This window comes from Syngnathus leptorhynchus, chromosome 10, assembly GCF_054491065.1.
Source record: "Syngnathus leptorhynchus isolate UIUO chromosome 10, UIUO_Slep, whole genome shotgun sequence".
In the NCBI taxonomy this organism is placed as follows: domain Eukaryota; kingdom Metazoa; phylum Chordata; class Actinopteri; order Syngnathiformes; family Syngnathidae; genus Syngnathus; species Syngnathus leptorhynchus.
Window position 1 is genome coordinate 10,455,459 of NC_141204.1, and position 19,915 is coordinate 10,475,373.

General features: G+C 45.4%; 2 protein-coding genes across 2 annotated transcripts in view; both read left to right on the forward strand.

The window, feature by feature from the left end:
* The first annotated feature begins 19 nt into the window (after positions 1-19).
* Positions 20-11,064, forward strand: actn2b (actinin, alpha 2b). The gene is made up of 22 exons (XM_085923003.1): positions 20-117; positions 190-351; positions 3,643-3,757; positions 3,893-4,012; positions 4,099-4,185; positions 4,282-4,369; positions 4,619-4,697; positions 5,445-5,526; positions 5,727-5,812; positions 5,960-6,052; positions 6,214-6,444; positions 6,529-6,676; positions 6,802-6,952; positions 7,135-7,243; positions 7,785-7,925; positions 8,121-8,303; positions 8,447-8,581; positions 8,733-8,912; positions 9,152-9,298; positions 9,873-9,938; positions 10,035-10,193; positions 10,282-11,064. The coding sequence occupies exons 2-22, from the start codon at positions 220-222 to the stop codon at positions 10,438-10,440; spliced, it is 2,691 nt and encodes an 896-aa protein (XP_085779129.1). The 5' UTR covers positions 20-117; positions 190-219; the 3' UTR covers positions 10,441-11,064.
* An 859-nt stretch (positions 11,065-11,923) lies between these two features.
* Positions 11,924-19,915, forward strand: part of ryr2b (ryanodine receptor 2b (cardiac)) — a 39,842-nt gene continuing 31,850 nt past the window's right edge. The window contains exons 1-23 of the mRNA XM_085922822.1: positions 11,924-12,054; positions 13,234-13,353; positions 13,477-13,581; positions 13,792-13,863; positions 13,953-14,031; positions 14,102-14,214; positions 14,442-14,565; positions 14,638-14,734; positions 14,806-14,880; positions 14,987-15,143; positions 15,220-15,384; positions 15,504-15,625; positions 15,755-15,938; positions 16,003-16,108; positions 16,206-16,301; positions 16,408-16,526; positions 16,640-16,773; positions 18,344-18,585; positions 18,692-18,884; positions 18,948-19,167; positions 19,265-19,369; positions 19,480-19,583; positions 19,683-19,766. Coding sequence (XP_085778948.1) covers positions 12,007-12,054; positions 13,234-13,353; positions 13,477-13,581; positions 13,792-13,863; positions 13,953-14,031; positions 14,102-14,214; positions 14,442-14,565; positions 14,638-14,734; positions 14,806-14,880; positions 14,987-15,143; positions 15,220-15,384; positions 15,504-15,625; positions 15,755-15,938; positions 16,003-16,108; positions 16,206-16,301; positions 16,408-16,526; positions 16,640-16,773; positions 18,344-18,585; positions 18,692-18,884; positions 18,948-19,167; positions 19,265-19,369; positions 19,480-19,583; positions 19,683-19,766 — 2,864 coding nt within the window. The 5' untranslated portion in view covers positions 11,924-12,006. The remainder of the gene's footprint in view (positions 12,055-13,233; positions 13,354-13,476; positions 13,582-13,791; positions 13,864-13,952; positions 14,032-14,101; positions 14,215-14,441; positions 14,566-14,637; positions 14,735-14,805; positions 14,881-14,986; positions 15,144-15,219; positions 15,385-15,503; positions 15,626-15,754; positions 15,939-16,002; positions 16,109-16,205; positions 16,302-16,407; positions 16,527-16,639; positions 16,774-18,343; positions 18,586-18,691; positions 18,885-18,947; positions 19,168-19,264; positions 19,370-19,479; positions 19,584-19,682; positions 19,767-19,915) is intronic.

Consider the following 19,915-nt stretch of genomic DNA (forward strand, 5'->3'; position numbering starts at 1 on the left):
GGAAGGCTTGCATGGGTCACGTGACCACGCCCCTCCGAACGATAACCCACAGCTCCCGTCCCGGCTGGAGGCAACCGGGGCCAGACGTCTGTCAGGTCGGGGGGATAAGGGCGAAGTGTGCGTGTCTATGACAGAGTGAGAGAGAACCTCAAGTGTTCTTTACAACTGAATTTGTTCTTTTGACTCAAGTTAAAGTCGACTTTCGAGAAGCCCCTTAAGATGATGACCATGACCCACATGGAGACCACGGTGCGCTACGACAACGGCTACGAGGAGGAGTACATGCTCCAGGAGGATGATTGGGACCGGGACATGCTGCTCGACCCGGCTTGGGAGCAACAGCAGAGAAAAGTAAGTCCAAAGGTGGTCCTGGAACCCACCAAAATCCCTCAACGATGACGCTTACAATTAAGTCAAGTCAAATTTATTTGTATAGCCCTAAATCACAAGCAGTCTCAAAGGGCTTCACATCGACAAACAATTGACAATTATTCTCAAAACATCATTAACGACGTTTGATGTGGTTCGAGCATTTGACATCATAAGTATCCATATAAGGTCTATGTACTTGACAGCTTTTAGTCCTCACTCGTGGACAATAAAGACTAACTATTGTCTACTGACATATTTGCACACTATAGTAAGAGAACTACTAATGAAGCAAAACGGCAATAATTGACATCTCGTGACGAAGGCATTAAACGTCAACGATGGCATAATGTCATTAGGATAGCAGATAGCGCTCAATTAATGCAGATTTGCCTCATTAATAGCAGTGAGTTTTGCACATTTTATACACAAGGCAAGTCAATGTGTTTCACAACCTCTACAATAGATTAGAAGCATTCACAAAGAAACTCAAGACATTCAAAAGCAACAAAAGTGTCTTACCAAAATTACTAAAAGAACGAAGATTGACATTTGAACTCATTCGCAAAGGATCGAAAGACATTTAGAATTATTTACACTTGGGTCTGACTCGTTTTGTTATATCATTTGCATGCAGCATGACAGCTAAATGCCTCTTCACCATGTTTGGGTTAACCTTTGGGCTTCATTGACGACAAAGCATAAGCTGGTAAGACAACAGTGACTCCAACAATTCAAGTACAATAACTGTGTCTTACAAGTCAAAATTTTCCATGACTTAATGTTAGCTCAGAATTTCTGCCAAGTGAAGTAAAATGTGCCAAACATCCAGTGATGGACTCCTGCAGTGTCCCGCTGGGTCTTTGGATGCGGCGGGTAGCAGTTAGGCTAACAATAGCCTCGCTTTCCAGCGGCCCTGCTCTCTCTCGGGTGATACGTTCGGAATGTGAGCTGTCAACAGATGCTCCCAACACATGATGACGCTCTCGGGATTTAGAATGGACGCTGTGTCTAATTTTAACCACTGCCACGGGCAGGGATTGTAGTAGGGCTAAGTCGCTGTCCTTGGCGCGGAATTCTTTTGTTTATAGCGACGGCACGCAGAAAATATTGCACCAGCCTGACTGAATTTAGCCTCGGGCCCCCCATGCTCACAGTTGATTTTAGGGGTTTATGACTTGGCTTCTTTGCACTGCTGGAGGCACAAGTTCTTTCACCTCCAAATGTTCTGCCTGTAATTCATCTTTCTTAATATTAACGGTCCAAAAAACAAGTTATTACTCAGTTCAGTTGTAATCAGCAGATTGATGGGATTTATCAGAATTCGTTTTTCTGCCAGATATCAAAATTGGCGTTGGCCTAAAAAAAAAATCCACATCAGTCGGCCCAGACTAAATAGAGTGTAAAGTAGACCCACTAAACACTTTATTAGGTACACTGGTTAGCAGTGGTGTCATGTGTACACTTGATCCTTCATAATAGTTTGACGCCTACAGAACTAAATAAGCTATTCAAAATATTAGAAACACAACATTGTGGTACAGTGTGTCGTGGCTGGTAGAGACAGTACGGGGCAGATTGGATGTATATATAGCAGATTTTCCATTACATATCCCGCCCCCCCCTCCCCTTGTTACAAGTGGAGGTGAGGGAGTGTGCTGGAGTATGTTGCTTCTACATTGTTGTAGATGGTAAGTTGCTTTCTGGCCACGGTGCTCATGTTGTTCCGTGACCCAGCACGGTGGCCTTTCTCGTGCCTGGCATTCACAGTGAACGTTCACAGTTCTGCTCAGGGTCACGTATTGCAGCCAGAACACATTTTCACCATAATTGCATGATGAGCTACCAAGACTTGGTTGCGACATGCATTTCTATATTTTACCAATCAAATATTTTGTAAATTTCTTTACAGAAGACGGCAGTGTGATGTCGAATGTGAATAAAAAGCTGAGTGAAGGAGGAAGACAGTATGATGGACAGTATGATGAATTTGTCTTTGTAGTTAGACATCTGTTTTCCATCATCGTTCTAAGGCCCGTCAGTCTTACCTTGCTGGTCCCCAGTGGCACCAGCCTGTAGACTTAGAGGCTTGGTCCCTGCTCTTTGTGATTCATAAATATTTTTAGTGCAGCCGTCACCGGCCATGCGGTCGGGAAACTGAGTGCTCGGAAACGTGGGCCGCGGGATTCTTGCGACTCTATTCCGAGTCCCAGCAGGCTGCGGTAGTTAACAAGGATGGCAGCAGCTCACAGTCACGCACCCCGAGGGAGATCTCGCTCTACCTTTTTACTCCCAACGGGGAAATGTATTTGTACTTTCTAACCACAGGCTGTGCAAGGATCTGAAAATCAATCCTCAAGTTGCGTCATGTAGTTGAATTTACACGAGGACATGACTGTTTCGTTTGTATGGGGACTCTCCACCTGTATGGGCTTTGCACCACACAAGTGGTACAGTATAGAAAAGGGTTGGATGGATAATTGAGTAGAATCCTGACTTTGTAATGAGTGTGACCTGGAAGAATGCTTGAGATAAGAGAGCCACCTTTCGCCTGCTACCAATCACATTTCAAGTAGCCACACAGTGATGGACAACAGGAAACAATTTCTCCGTCCACATGACATTTTCACTCTCGCTGACACGACGACACATTCTGACGTTATTCCCTCCCGGTGGGTCCCTTATCGTGAAGCACCCCAGGGCACTCTATATTTAACACCTTATATCAGCCGGAATGCTGAGCTCTGTACTGGGCTCCCGGCTCTTCATCCATTGTTGGCGAGTGAGAGAACCGACAAAAATAGGAGGTGAGGGACAATCATTCCATCTTAACAAGATTTACAGTATCACACAAAGCCCATTTGTTCTGATGCGATGGATGAAAAGAGGTGACATTTGACGCTTCTGGGTCAGTGTTTCCTAAATTTAATGAGAAAATGTAGATTTCAGCAACATAAAACTGAAAAATGCCTAATGGAATCATGTTCAGAAAACAAAAGGAGTCACAGGTTTGAGCCCAGGGGAACGCCACAAGTTGTAAGACTTTGGATCTGAGACATTGTTACCTACATATTTCACCAAAGTACAATTGCAGAGGATCAGCATCTGAGTTCTGAAGCTTGACACACAGCAGTTCATCGACCGGTTTCCATTATTGCTGTTTATGGTCCTTCTGGAACTTTGCACTGGTCTGCATAAAGCTGCTGCAGAATATGACAGTTAATTATGTTCTGTCATCAAAGTTGAATTGATTTGGTGTCTTTGTTCTGACAGACCTTCACTGCCTGGTGCAATTCCCACCTGAGGAAAGCTGGCACTCAAATTGAAAACATTGAAGAAGATTTGAGAAACGGACTGAAGCTCATGCTGCTTCTGGAAGTGATCTCAGGTCAGATCTTGAATTTGAAGTTTCATGTGCTTGATTATTTTCTGTGTGCACTGCTGTCCATTTGTTTTATGAAATGTTTCCCTCACTGTGTGCAGTATTTGCTCACATGACCTTCTGACAATGGCATATTGGCAGGTGAGCGGTTACCAAAACCGGACAGAGGGAAGATGCGCTTTCACAAGATTGCTAATGTCAACAAAGCACTGGACTTCATCACCAGCAAAGGGGTAAAACTGGTCTCCATTGGAGCTGAAGGTACCAGAAGTGTCAGCAAAAATATACCGAAGGGAAAAAAAATATCACCATCGCGTTTGCTAATACGATTTGTTTTTGTGTTTCAGAGATTGTGGACGGGAATGTGAAGATGACCCTTGGAATGATCTGGACAATAATCCTCCGCTTTGCCATTCAGGACATTTCTGTTGAAGGTGTGGTTAAAAAAATAAAAAAAATCGCTGAAAATATAATATTCCCAAAAAAGCGTCTGTGACTTTGTCAGCTACGGTTTGCTAACATCTGCGCAGAAACATCTGCCAAAGAGGGCCTCCTCTTGTGGTGTCAACGAAAGACTGCCCCCTACAGGAATGTCAATGTCCAGAACTTCCATGTCAGGTAGGTCAACCGATGATCACTCAGAATAACACAAATGCTACGTTTCCGAGCTTAAGTCTGCCTAAGCATTTCTCTAAATTCAACAAACCATTTAATCATATGTTGCACAACCAAGATTTCAGCCAAATGTTTAGCATAAAACCAAACTCCCATTTTAAATGGCCTTGAAGGAGCTGGCTTGCTTTGCTCAGAGGAGCCTCTGTCAAGTGAACTGACATGTTGGCTCTCTCTGCTCATGGGCCGCTAAAGCTGGAAGGACGGCCTGGCCTTCTGCGCCCTGATTCACAGACACAGACCCGACCTGCTCGACTACTCTAAGCTCAGCAAGGTGTCGCGCGTTCGTGCATTTGTGTGTGCGTGTCACCTGTAACCTGGCATGCCGTGTGACTGACATGCACACGCAGTCATAACGTTTCACAGTGTGAGCCGATCAAAACACACTTAACTGTGCACTATGGATTGAGTTCAAACTCATAATTCAGAAATATAAAAACATTCCTTTAGAGTAGTGTCATTTTTTATTTGTCATTATTTTAGTTATTCAGTTCAGTGTGGCCCGTGTGGCCGTTCAGCTTGAGTGACTCGTCTGTCGTCGCGATGTGAAGGCCTCGCCTTTTAACTTCCAACGGTCACGAACACGTGACCCAGACCGGGCCTTGCCCTCTGCTCTCACCGTCACGTGGCAAATACCGCAGGGCTGCTCGTCCTCGCGAGAGGTTTTAATCAAAAACTTCTGCCGATTGCTCGGTTCTTGTCAGCGTTTAACAACCCATCGCGACGCACAAGATGAACGACTTGTTCCGAAACACAATTAACGACAGAAGGAGTCATCAAGCGGATTCTCGCAATTGTTACGGAAAAACGTTATCGATTTCCCCGTTGAGACACGAGCGGCCTCATTGATCAAACTCCGCACTTCAATCTCATAAAAGCGAGAAGTTTTTTGATAAATGAGCAATGCATGCGAATGATGAGGAAGTTTAACCGTGTCCGCCGCTGCATGAAGGTCAGGCCTGCCGGCATTTTAAGTCCAGCATTGCTGTTTAGTCACACTGAATTGTATCGCTTTATTTAGGATGATCCTCTGGGGAACCTGAACCTGGCTTTTGACATAGCCGAGAAACACCTCGACATTCCCAAAATGCTCGATGCTGAAGGTAATCATGTGTGGAAAAGTGAAAAGTTTATTTTTTTCATTTCAGTTAGTCGAATGGACTCGGGCTTGAAATAGCTGATCAAGTCTTCCATTCTGGAAGGGTGGTCATTGAGCATTGCTAGCAGCTTTCATTGTACCTTCTGTCATCTTTTCAATCGCGATAATGTCTCTTCTTTCTCTTCTTTTCATTTTGACCCCCAGATATCATCAATACCCCCAAGCCTGACGAAAGAGCCATCATGACCTACGTGTCCTGCTTCTATCACGCGTTTGCCGGCGCTGAGCAGGTTGGCAAAATCATCCACTCATATGATATGATGTGCTTTGCCATATATATGCTAATATGCCACACTTTGGACTCACTGAATGTAATCTTCAAAGTGTGCATAATGTTACAGCGGCGTAAATAACTGTCCGTTTTTTTTCCCCTTCAGGCTGAGACGGCCGCCAATAGAATTTGTAAGGTGTTGGGGGTAAACCAGGAGAATGAGAAGCTGATGGAAGAGTACGAGAGGCTGGCCAGCCAGGTGACGATGTTGAAAAATGTTGTGCAAGTTGACGTCCATCTTCAGATTCTTATGTTGTGACTGTCTCATTTTCAGCTATTCCAATAAATCATGCCAAGCTATATCGCAGCATTCCCGCTTGTGTCACGTCGTAATTTTGTCCTAATGATTTTGGCATCCAGCTGCTGGAGTGGATCCGCCGCACCACTCCCTGGCTGGAGAACCGGACTCCGGAGAAGACCATGGCAGAGATGCAGAGGAAGCTGGAGGACTTCCGTGACTATCGGCGCCAGCACAAGCCCCCCAAGGTGCAGGAGAAGTGCCAGCTGGAAATCAACTTCAACACCCTGCAGACCAAGTTGCGCATCAGCAACCGGCCCGCCTTTATGCCCTCCGAGGGCAAGATGGTGTCGGTACGTTACTGCCAATCCTTCTTTCACTCTGAAAGCGTGTGGTGATTTTCTTTTTGAATTTTCTCCCATTTATCTTGCCTCCAGGATATCGCCGCAGCCTGGCAGGGCTTGGAGCATGCCGAGAAGGGTTACGAAGAGTGGCTCCTCACAGAGATTCGCAGGTTGGAGAGGCTGGACCACCTGGCTGAAAAGTTTCGCCAAAAAGCCACCAATCATGAAAATTGGGCCAGTGGTGAGCAGTTCAACATAGAGAAGATATAAAAAGTCCACAGTCTGTCCGGAGCCTCCGCAGTGTTCATTATCACCATCGGAAAGTCCATGTTTGAATCTGAATTTCTCCTATTTTTCCATCATCAGGCAAAGAAATGTTGCTCTCCCTGAAGGATTACGAAACAGCCACACTGACGCAAATAAAGGCGTTGCTTCGAAAACATGAGGCCTTTGAGAGCGACCTGGCAGCCCACCAAGACAGAGTGGAGCAGATTGCTGCCATCGCGCAGGAGCTCAAGTATGTCTGAGTAGTATGAAAATAAATTTGTCATTGTACTGGACAATTGGACATTTTTAGGGTATTCATCATCCATTACGCCAAACAAAATTCCTCCCAAAAAATGCTACATTTCTTTCTTTTTTTGGGGGGGGGGCATATCTTCCATTAAGCTCCATGTTTTTTTTTGTTTTTTTTTTCAGTGAGCTGGACTACCATGACGTGGCCGCTGTAAACTTGCGCTGCCAGAGCATCTGCGACCTGTGGGACCGGCTGGGAACCCTGACCCAGAAACGGAGGGAGGGATTGGAGGTGAGGGCCATTCAAGTACACGGGCAAGAAGAACCCGGATCATGCCCGCGATCATGTTATGTGTATGTGCTGGCATGTGTGACGAGTCTCCACCAGAGTGCGCTAATGATCCACATCAGTAGATACAGATTGGTTTTCCATCAAAATATCCAGAGCCCTTTTCATATGGTATTGGATGGAGACGTGGCTGTCATCACATGGCCTCTAACTGGCTCCAGGCCCACCAGCCACTTCCTCTGATCCACGCTGACCATTCCTGACCCACAAGTGTATGAGGGCCCAGGAAAAGGTCTGCGGATTAAGTGTGAATGACAGCGACAGAGGCCCCGTTGTCTGTTCGCGTCCCACTCAACACAATCCCCCTCTGACCGAGCCAAAGTCGGGGTTGACGAGGCCATTCTAATGTTGTTCTTTCTGGGGTTAGTCGTCAGAACAGGTGCGTGGGGTGGGGGGGCTATTTGTAATGGGATTTAGAAGAGGTCATCGTGGACGTTTTGAGTCTTTGTTTTCCAGGATTTATGTGCTGTCGTCATTCTTACAGCGTACAGATAAGCTGCTGGAGACCATCGAGCAGTTGTTCCTGGAGTTTGCCAAGCGCTCGGCTCCTTTCAACAACTGGATGGAGGGAGCCATGGAAGACCTCCAGGACATGTTTATGGTGCACACAGTAGAGGAAGTCCAGGTGGGCAACGGACGATGTGGCGGAGAGAGAAAGGAAGTTGATGTGGTTAACTTAGTTTCATCTGATTTCAATTCAAACTGATTGATGATTGGTCACGCGGAACATGTACGCTGAAAAAAATGATCAGACCTGACAGAACGTCGACATTTTAACAGTGTTTCAGCACTTCCCTCTTCCCCTCCGCCTGCCCTCCAGAGTCTAATTGCGGCTCACGAGCAGTTCAAAGCGACTCTCCCGGAGGCGGACGCTGAGCGACAGGCCATCCTGGGAATCCACAATGAGGTGCAGAAAATCTCCCAGAGCTACGGGATCAAGGCCAACATTATCAACCCTTACAGCACCATCACAACTGACGAGCTGCTTGTCAAATGGGACAAGGTAGCCGCCGCCACCGCCGCCACCGCCGCCACCGCCGCCACCGCCGCCACCGCCGCCACCGCCGCCACCGCCGCCACCGCCGCCCCTTTCAAACCTGTTCGCTCGTCACGTTTCTCCGTACCCGTCTGCGTGTGTTATTTCAGGTCAAGAAGTTGGTTCCTCAGCGAGATAGCGCCATGCAGGAAGAGCTGGCATGCCAGCATTCCCACGAAAGGTTGAGGCGGCAGTTTGCCGCACAGGCTAATCTCATTGGACCCTGGATTCAGGCCAGGATGGAGGTTAGACGTGACATGTTCATCTAATGCAGGATAATCATATTTCATTGTACATAAAAGTAGGTCAGTGAGGAGACATCCTCAGAATTGGACGGTGGACACTGTAATTTCAAAACAAGTTCTTGTGATCCAACCAATTGGCTTTGTCGAACAGGAGATTGGGCGCTGCTCCCTGGAGATCAGGGGCACCCTGGAGGACCAGATGACCCAACTGAAGCAGTGCGAGCACGTCATCGTCGCTTACAAGCCCAACATCGACAAACTGGAGGGAGACCACCAGCTCATTCAGGAGTCGCTGGTGTTTGACAACAAACACACCAACTATACTATGGAGGTACAATCTTGGCGGGCATTTTTTTTTTTTTGCTTTATTTATGTTTTTTTTATGTTTGATTCTTGCTCAATGACTTTCCATCCATTTATACAAGTTGCAAACGAATAGTGAAGCAGATGCGCTAACTGTTAGCGCACTGTGCTGCCCAAAGGCCACAATCAAAAATGTTTTGTCATTGTTGTCTACCGTCCGGTTCTCATGGACTGTCTTCCACGTTGTCGTGGCAACCGCACGTGTAGCACATCCGCGTGGGCTGGGAGCTGCTCCTCACGACAGTGGCCCGCACTATCAACGAGATCGAAACCCAGATCCTGACCCGCGACGCCAAGGGTATCAGCCAGCAGCAGATGAACGAATTCAGATCTTCTTTCAACCACTTCGATCGGGTAAAGATTGCCATTAATTGCTGCGCCTTAGACGGTTTGCATCAAATATTGTGCGTTCATTTCATCTTGAAACACACAAAGTGCCAAACTTTAATCTCAGCTTTAGTCTACTCTGACTATTCTGCTGGGCTTGTACCGCTTCATGGTTCGAGTGACATAATTTAAATTCTTTGCTCTTATGTGTCAAAATTAGGATATACACCATGGCAGTCCAATATATATTTTACATGTCACTGTGAATTCAGGGTAAACACACAGATTGGATGTACAGTCAATGCCAGCTCCAAATATATGCTTCATCAAAGTTACATCCATCAGTCAATAATCAAAATATTGTTGATGATGGACAGCAGACTAAGGCCAAATTACTGCACCCTCACATTTCTTATGGGGGAAGATTGAACTCAAACCAGCCAAATGAATAATATATTTAAGATTTATTATTCATGTATTATTGTTTGCTCGACTGTCTTCTCACTGGCCGGTCTTGTGGAATTTTTTACGCATCCAATCATATATAAACATTCTCCCTTTCTTGTTCATAACTTGTATATGATGACCCCTCCAACTACAGAAGAAAAACGGTGCCATGGAGACAGATGACTTCCGAGCCTGCCTCATCTCAATGGGCTACGATTTGGTGAGGTGCTTTAAATTTGCACGCATGAGGTTCAGGCACACACAGGAAGCCTGTGCTTAAAAAAATTCAAAACCGCTGTTTATTTGACCCGTTCAGGGCGAGGTGGAGTTCGCCCGGATAATGATCCTTGTCGACCCCAACGGCACCGGAGTCGTCTCCTTCCAGTCTTTCATTGACTTCATGACCAGAGAAACCGCAGATACCGACACTGCCGAGCAGGTTGTGGCATCCTTCCGGATTTTGGCGGCAGACAAGGTTTGTATTTATTCATTTATGAATAATCTTGATGCTGCACACTGACAGTTTGGAATTTGCAAGTTCACCTATTTGCTTTGCATCACAGCCCTACATTCTGGTGGACGAGCTGAGGAGAGAACTTCCTCCTGAGCAAGCTGAATATTGCATCGCAAGGATGCCACCGTACGGGTCCCCGGGAGCGCCACCGGGGGCGCTGGACTACACCGCTTTCTCCACCGCCCTCTATGGGGAGAGTGACCTTTAACAACCCCACGTGGCAACCGCCTCCCTGCTAACTTTTTCTCATTTAGGAATTTAGGGAGTCTGTAATGAAGGGAGCTTCAATTGTGATCAATATTTGGCTTGATTCGTTAGAGATGTCTGCTGAAAGATGCCCGCTTGACTCACTGAAATATTCACACTCAAATTGAAATGCATTGTTTTAATTCTGTAAGTTACCCATTGGGAAGACCGTGTTCACTCAGAGCCTGATGCCATCTAAGAAGGCTTTTTCAGATTCCTTAATGACTCATTTAACAAATACCCAAATTGACCCCCCCCCCAAATATGTTTCCCAAATAGATGAATGCAAAAGTAAAATATAAAGAATCACTAATGCTTTAAAGGCTTACACACAAGACACAAAAGTAAATATCGATAAAAATTTTCTTAAATGTTTATCTGTGTTTTATGCTTTTAATGTATGTGCTGATTAAATATGTTTACTATTGTGTTGAATTATTACCCAAATTGCCTTTGCTCATGCATGTTTCAACATATTTTTTCTTTTTAGACTTGCACTCATTAACTCTAATGTGGCCAACAACAGCTAGATTTGTCCCCTGTTATTTTTCATTGTACCCAAGGAACAAAACGGAATAAATGGTATTCAAACAATCTCTGCTCTGTGTGGTGTTTTTCTGTTAAGAAATCCATCTGCCCCCTCCAAATTCTTTATTAGGTGGGGGTATACTGCCAGTAAGCCTTTTTCACCAAAATTGGGTTGCTAAACAAAATAAAAAAATAAAAATCGGGAAATAGGAGAATAAGCGAGTGCTGCATCGCGGGTGTTCGGGGGTAGGAGCTCAAAGCAGAATCTGGAGACTCAGTGAACGAGATGTATCTAAATTGCTTATCAACATCTTATTTTATTTATTTATTTATTTATTTATTTATTTATTTAGGGCAGCTCGGTGGCGCACTGGGTAGCACGTCTGCCTCACAGTTAGGAGGATGCGGGTTCGATTACACCTCCGACACTCCCTGTGTGGAGTTTGCATGTTCTCCCTGAGCCCGCATGGGTTTCCTCCCACACCCCCAAAACATGCTTGGTCGGCCAATTGAGCACTCCAAATTGCCCCGAGGTGTGAGTGTGAGTGCGAATGGTTGTTTGTCTCTGTGTGCCCTGCGATTGGCTGGCAACCGGTTCAGGGTGTCTCCCGCCTACTGCCCGATGACTGCTGGGATAGGCTCCAGCACACCCGCGACCCCCGTGGGGACAAAGCGGTACAGAAAATGGATGTATTCATTTATTTATTTATTTATTTATTTATTTATCTTGGAGTAAAATAAAATTGGGGGACAAGCGGTATAGAAAATGGATGGATAAATTGAAATTGGAGTCAAAAGTCTTAAAGTGCAATATCTCCTACTTATGTTGAATATAGCACCGTTCCCGCCAATGCGAGCGATGTGGCTTCATCATGTCTTCCTTCTCATCATGGGACCTAAAGACCACTCCCATTGGACAAACTGTATACCTCCACTGACAGCTCACAACTTTCTCCAGTTTTTCCTGCATCTCTTACAACTGCCGGCAAATTTGGAAATAATGTCTGACTCAGGCGAGGGTGATGACGAATTCCAGTTTCTACGAACGGTAAGTAATTGATGATAAATGTTAATTAGGCCAGTCTTGCAATAAAAGTTAATGACCGACGGTTAGCAACACACAGCTAAACCGTAACACTAAGGAGAGACTCTTTGACAAAACTTTTTTGTCCTTATTTAATTTTTGATATTGGTCATACGATGTTCTTCCTCAACTTTCATGATTCAACACCACCACAGAGTCCACGGACTCCGTCTGAAGAGTGCAGTTCTTAGCCTCGTTTTACTTGGCTTACTCAGCCACAAGTGAAACCCCAAATGGCCTCAGTATCTCAACTTTAGTGCACGATGCTATCACAGTTGTAAACATATGATCTTATCCGATAAGGAGCACAGTAAATGTTATGGATGATGAGATCAGCAGCTATAAAATCAGCAGTTTCAGTCTGGATGCAATGCGACTAAATGTAAAAAAAAAAAAGGTTCTACTGAAATATAAAATAACTGGAGTTAGAGTCTTTGAGTCACCTGCAATGTTCAGAAGCTGCAATGTCAAAACCAGGATGAAAAGATCCGGGAGAGTACAAAAATATAACCCTGGAAATAAATTATGTTATGCTTGAACGGTTCTGCTTGATAACCATCTCAAGACCCAGCGGTGTCTTATCATTGGGCAGTGTGTTTGACTGCTTGCAGAGTGCTGCTGATATGGACAAGTGGAATGAGTGTATCTTCCCAATATGGAGCTATGCAGTCTGGCCACCAAGAGGTGTTGGTGGTCCTGGCTGAAATGAGGTCGTCCGCTGCCTCGCTCTAATGTTCCTTAAATAGATGCGGGAAGCCTGATGGCCTTCATGCAGTCCATTTGGAATTTGAATGAAGATAAGTTTGACAGAGGTGGCAGAGATCTACTGGAGACTCATTTTGTCCTCCTTTCATTCACTCCTTAATTATTTAAGTCTTGGTTCCATTTTGTAGAAATGCAGGGAGTAATCCCAGACAGATATTCAACATACAATTTTGCCCTCTGACATGGCGTCAATGTTTAAGGATGTCCTAATAATAACAAAAAAAAAAAGCTTCAACAGTCAGTAATGGCCTCAAAAGAAGGTATCAACGACTCGGAGGTGGCGGACACACACACACACACACACTGCTAAGATCAGTCACACAAGCCGCTTGACACTTTTGCATAATGGATATTTCACTATCATTTTGTTCACGTCAGGGTGATGAAGTGGTCCTGCAGAGCGTTTTCACTTCTCAGGAGGAACATGTGAAAGTTTGCCTGGCTGCTGAAGGATTTGGCAGCAGACTGTGCAGGCTGGAGGCCACCTCCAACTGTAAGGTAAAGGGAACCACTCCACATCATTACAAATTGAAACATTTCCTTTTTGTGTTAACAATTCTAAATTGTTCGAACTGAGTACATTTTCACATGTTTTGCTGTTGGTCTCCCCCCCATCAATAGAATGTTCCACCAGACTTGTCCGTGTGCGGGTTCATTCTGGTCCAGTGTCTGTCTGTGCGAGCTCTGCAGGAGATGCTGGCACATAACGAAAATCTGGTTGTGGAGGTAATCTCACACTATTGCTTATCACTTCATTTTCACACACAGTAGATGCGTGGATAAAACTGCCAGGGAGGGTTGATAAAAGTTTTGAAACCTGATATAAGGGATTATGGACTGTACCCTACATCGTTTTTTTTTTTTTTATTATCTATGCAGTATGATATTTTTTGCTAGTCGCTATTTTCAGTAAATGTCTTCCAACGTGCTTTACAGGGAGCTGGGGGCAACCACCGCACCCTTCTGTACGGCCAGGCTGTGCTTTTCCAGCATTCGTACAGCGACATGGTGAGTCATCGACGTTTTCCCTGCGGGGATAAACAACACGGCCACAGTGACTTGTTTTTTTTTTGGTGAAATGTTCTTTCTGCTTGCAGTATCTCAGCTGCTTGTCCGCATCGCAGTCCTCCGCTGACAAGCTGGCTTTTGATGTGGGCCTGCAGGAAGATGAAGCGGGTACTCGGAGATCATCGTAAAGAAGCGGATAATTTTTTGTCTTTGATGTCGTCTTGTGTTTGTGTCGCAGGTGAAACCTGTTGGTGGACAGTGCATCCGGCTTCCAGACAGAGGTCAGAGGGGGAGAAAGTGCGTGTTGGGGATGACCTCATTCTGGTTAACGTGTCCTCAGAGAGATATCTGGTAAAAAAAAGATTTCTCTGTTGCGCCAGATTAGGGTTCACTTACCTTTACTTGTTTGCATTTGACCTGTCCACCTTTTAACAGTCTGTTTTCATGAAGGAATACCAAAAATAGTGACTGTTGACAAGCTAAAATCGGATGATTTGGACGATTTTAAGTTTTCGATTCATTTGGTAATCGACGAGTCAAACCAAACCGCATTAGATTTCCTTTTCGTGGCTCCCCAGCACGTGTCCTTTGGCGCGACCTGCGACAACAGAGGCTTGGCCGACACTCTGATTGTGGATGCGGCCTTCCGCCGCTCTCTATGGAGCGTCGCTCCCGTCTGCTCCGCAAGTGGACTTGCTCCAGGTAAACCTTCCTCTTATTTGCACTCTTGATTGATTATTTCGATTTGGATTATTTAATGTCTGCTGCTTCCAGGATACCTGAGAGGTGGCGAAACGCTCAGACTTCTCCACAGCCACACCGACGCGTGTCTGACGATTCCCACGGCAGAGCGAGATGAAGAACTGCAAAGGTCACTTGCGAGGACTTTGTCATCCTGACAAAACACCCTTCACGTCTCATCTGGCGTCTTTCTCAATCCAGGATAATGCAGTATGAGATCGGCCCCGTGTGCAGACACGCCCGCTCTCTGTGGAGGCTGGAGAACCTGCATGTGGTGTAAGTAGAAACAGGCCCACCAGTATAAAATTATGTTATGCGAAGTCCTTGGAAAGTGCTTGATTTTGAAATCCAAGGCTTGTCAAGTCAACAAGTGTTTCTCAAGGTGGAGCGGCAAACACGTGTGCTGGGGGCAGCCCTTTCGACTCTGCCATGTGACCACCGGACGCTATCTAGGCCTGAGCGACCAACGAGGCCTCCGTCTGCTTGATCGGGAGAAAGCAGACGTTAGCGCGACTGCCTTCTGCTTCCGCTCTGCCAAGGTAGCCATCAAGACGCTGCACTTCCATGACATGAAAATCATGACTTATTAGCTTTTTTTTTGTCATCAACCTTTAGGAAAAGCTGGACTGTGGAAGAAAAAGTCATGTGGACGGCATGGGCTCCCCAGAAATCAAATACGGAGACTCCGTGTGTTACCTTCAGCATGTCGACTCTGGTCTGTGGCTCACCTACCAAGCCATGGATAGCAAGTCTGCGTGTGTGGGAGGAGCTCAGCGGAAGGTCAAGTGACATTTTTCAAACGGCTCATTCCAGCTTGGCGCCTTGCCAATATTTTGAATTTGGCGCCATATAAAAGAGACAAGACTTCAAGGCGTTCATCTGAGATGATTTTTTTCCAGGCGATCTTGCACAGTGAGGGCCACATGGACGATGGGTTGACACTGTCTCGGTCTCAGAGGGAAGAATCTCACACTGCCAGCCTCATACATGGCGCAACGCTCCTCTTCACTACTTTTATCAGGTAGTCGGCATTCTCTGGAATATTTTTCTCAATTGCTAACTAAAGGTTTTCTTTTACATTTGCTGACTCGACTTGATTCGCATTATACACAATCCTCAGTCTTGTGCTTGATATCATTTTTCCCTTTAGGAAACTCGATTCTTGTCATGGGCAAGGAAATGTGGAGCCCATCGTTTTACCAGCGATGAATGTGACGCGCGGCCTTCAAGACCTCATAAGCTTTTTCCAGCCTCCGCCAGAGGAGCAGAGCCAGGAGTCTCGACAAAAGAGCCAAACCGTGTTAAAGAGTCGGCAGAACATGTTTCAAGAAGAGGTGAAACAAAAGAAATCAAACCAGCATGAAGAAATTAATGGCGGATGCTTTTTAATATACGCAGGGAGTGATCGAATTGGTATTGGAATGCATTGAGCGTCTCCATCGCTCTAGTCAGGCTGCCAACCAAAACTGGGAGAACGTCCTTGGGCATTTTTATCAGCTTCTGGGTAACGCACGATTTTGTAATCCTAAAATCAAAGTGTTATTGATGTTCCATATATTCTTGATCGATATTTCATACATATATATTATTTTTTTGTTCAGCCTCGCTTATTAGGAGAAACCGCGCAAACTGTGCACATTTCTCGAGTTCGCTCGACTGGCTCATTAGCAGGCTGGACCAACTGGAGGCTTCTTCTGGTGAGCTCCAGGAATAAAATCCATCACTATTATTTTTCTTCAATATACGCTGAGCATGATGCATACTCAATAATTCATATTTCACATTTGCCCATGTCATGCGAAGGAGTTTTGGAGGTTCTGCACTGCGTTTTGGTGGAAAGTCCAGAAGCACTAAATAGCATCAAAGAGGGACACATCGGCTCTATCGTTGCTTTTCTAGACAAGCATGGATGCAACCACAAGGTCTGCTTCACTCCTGCGTTCTTGCTTCCAACATTTTAATTAAAACCATAATATTGAAAAACTCTATTTTTGGAGTCTGCTGGGTCAAGTGCTAACAGGTTTGGCGGTTGCAGGTGTTGGAGGTGCTTTGTTCTTTGTGCGTGTGCCATGGCGTTGCCGTGCGTGCCAATCAGAACCTCATCTGTGAAAATCTACTGCCCGAGAGAGACTTACTGCTGCAAACTCGGCTGGTTAATTGGGTCACCAGGTAGGCGGACTCTAGCTATCTATTTTAGCTAACTATCAAGGCGAGGCAATTGAGTTCTCACCTCCTAGTTGGCCATATAACGAACCAAATGTTCTTTCTTAAGTCCGTCTTGCACATTCCATGACGCTGATTCATATGAAAACTCCCGTCATACTTTATGGATGAGCTGAATATTTTTGCCAGTGAGCGAGCCTCATCATCAGGAATTCATCCCGGCATCAAGACGCCAGGCCTTTCACAGCACATCACTCCGATCGTCGCTTTGAACACGACGCCACCGCTAGCCTTGACGAAAACAAACAGCACCTTTAAGTCTGTGACGTGTGGCGCATTTCTCTCGCTCCTCTCATGTATTTGCCACGCACGGATTATTATCCTTGAAGTTTTCTATTTGTGAGCGACACTTGAGCATCCTTGCCACTGCTGCACTTGTCTTTTCTGCGCTGCTCTTCTGTTAATGATTAATTACCGCTCTCTGTCGGTGTCTTCGTTTCTAGTTTTAAATTGAGAATCAGTCCCACGCAGAAGTTGCTCAGCAGAGTGAATATTAATCATAGTCATTTTCTGGTTTTACTTATGATTTTTTATTGGGACTTCTCACTGAATGTGGCAACCAGTCCTCTTTTGGGACATTATCTTCTCCTTTTTCTTTGCCACGGGTATTTTAGTTTTAGGTTGTCGTTCCATCTGTCCTCCCATTTTTCAGCAGTACCTGATGGAAATGTCTTGGAACATTAGTTCAGAGTCAAATGAAGACACGCTTAGTAGTTGATGATGTAGAAATACAATCAGCATTGTATTCACAAAACATCCATCCTTCCATTTTTTATCATGGCCCTCTTGGTCATTGGGATTACTAGTGAGCAACGATGAGGTCTTTATGTTCACTCAACATATTTACAATTAGTCGGTTTCACTTGAGACTTTTTGATAAAGCAAGACCTTTACCCATTAGGCCTTCTCTCCGAGATAAATTGCAATGTGAACGGTTGGGAGAGCGCCACAATCATCTGGCTTTTCTTTCTTCCGAGCTGCCACCTTTTATCATGCTTCTCTTTATCGAGCAGCCACCCCTCCCCTCAGGCTTTATTGTTTATTTTGTCTCAAATTTTTCCCACCTGCTGCTCCCCAAGAATCCACTGCGCCACCCGCCTGATCCACTCTTATCTGTCCTCAAGCCATTTTGCTTTCTGTCACCTCTACTTCATCTTGAACAAAACACCTCGTTGGTATGTTTGCTTGAATGTATACCATTTTGGCTTCTTGTGCAATTTATTCGATGTCCGAATCTTCTCTCCGCTGCTGGATGGGTGGTGCCTCTTACGAGAACTGACATTCATTCTCAAGTTGGGTTCTGTGATTGCTATTTACTGTGACACATTCATGGATCCAAAATGGCAAAGATTCTGGTTCTAAATTCTTTCACATTGAACAGCTGCATCCAACTTTAATATTTTTGTCCATGCTTTTGTTTATTTTTATCCTGCCATAATGCCTCAAGGGAACTTTCATATCTTTGAAGTAGAAAACATGCTAATACAATACTCACGTCCAGTTTCTATCACCAAAGCGTGAGGCCCAACATCTTCCTGTCTCTGGGGGAAGATTCGGCCCAGCCCCGCCGGTGGTACTTTGAGCTCGTGGTGGATCACGTAGAGCCTTTCTTCACTGCGGAGCCCACGCACCTGCGTGTCGGCTGGGCCCGAAGCGACAGCTACCGGCCCAGACCCACTGGAGGAGAGGGCTGGGGGGGCAATGGCGTGGGAGATGACCTCTGCTCCTTTGGCTTTGATGGCCTTCACTTATGGGCAGGTGGGATCACATTTGAGTGGCATGTTCAGAATTTTGTTCACAATTTAAAATATGGATTTGCTTCTTTTCTGTGCTTTGAATAACTGTGTGTTTCTTCCGCGTTCAGGTTGCGTGGGGCGTAGAGTGCGCTCGCCCTTCCCTCACCTGCTGACGGACGACGACGTGGTTAGCTGCTGTGTGGACCTCAGTGCCCCCTGTATTTCATTTCGGGTCAACGGTCTCCCCGTGCAGGGCATGCTAGAGAACTTCTGCATGGATGGACTTCTTCATCCTGTAGTCAGCTTCTCACCCGGAGTCAAGTTAGTGTACATGTGCATCTCTTAATCGATATGAGACTAAAAGCTTTTGTTTTTGGAAACAAGGGTTCGGTTTCTCTTTGGAGGGGAACACGGCGAGTTTCGATTTCTTCCCCCGCACGGTTTTGTGCCATGTTCTGAGGCTCTCCTCCCGAACGTCAAGCTGACGGTAGAAGCGTGCCATAAGTACCTCTTGACTCACAAAGACGGGAAACGAGAGCTCATTGGCCCATTTGAGCCAATCAGTCCGGTTACTTTCACTCCGTCACCGGTAGACATCAGCAAGGTAAAGTTTTACATATATGGCTTTTACACAACTAATTTTAAAACGATACAAAATACTACTACGAAATTTTACGTGTACGTGTGTGTTACCTTAATAGGTGGAACTGCCGCTGCAATTCGAGGATATCCGTGATAAAATGGCCGAGAACATTCATGAACTGTGGGTCATGGAAAGGGTTGATCTCGGCTGGTCTCAAGGAAATGTAAGAAGGAAACACAGTAGGAATAAACTTGAACTACAGAAAATGATTGCCTCGTTCACATTAGTTTTCCTTTCAGAGTGAAATTCTGAACGACTTTTCATCAACCACAGGAACGAGACGAAGGGAAGCGACTTGAGCCCTGTTTGGTGGAGTTCTCCATGATGCCTGATCAGGAGAGACACCAGAACCTCCAGACTGCCCAGGACACCCTAAGGTAGCTACTGCCACCTCCCGCTCACATTCATATGTATCGTCGTGATTTGTAGAAATATGTAATAATCAATTCACAAACATTTTCTTTCATTCCCTGCAGGACTCTTCTTGCGCTTGGTTTCCATATTGGCTTCAGAGATGAATATACAGTGGAGGGAATCCACTTCATGAGACTCTCCAACAGGTTTGTTCTTTGCACATTTTTTGTTTTTTTCAAATTGAACTCCACTTGAACTCGTGTTGGTTGGTTAGTCTGCTTGTGAGTGTCGGGGTGTGAGTTGTGGTCTATGGCGGCTCCTCTTTTGCATTTGTGTGGATGACTTTTAATCCTGT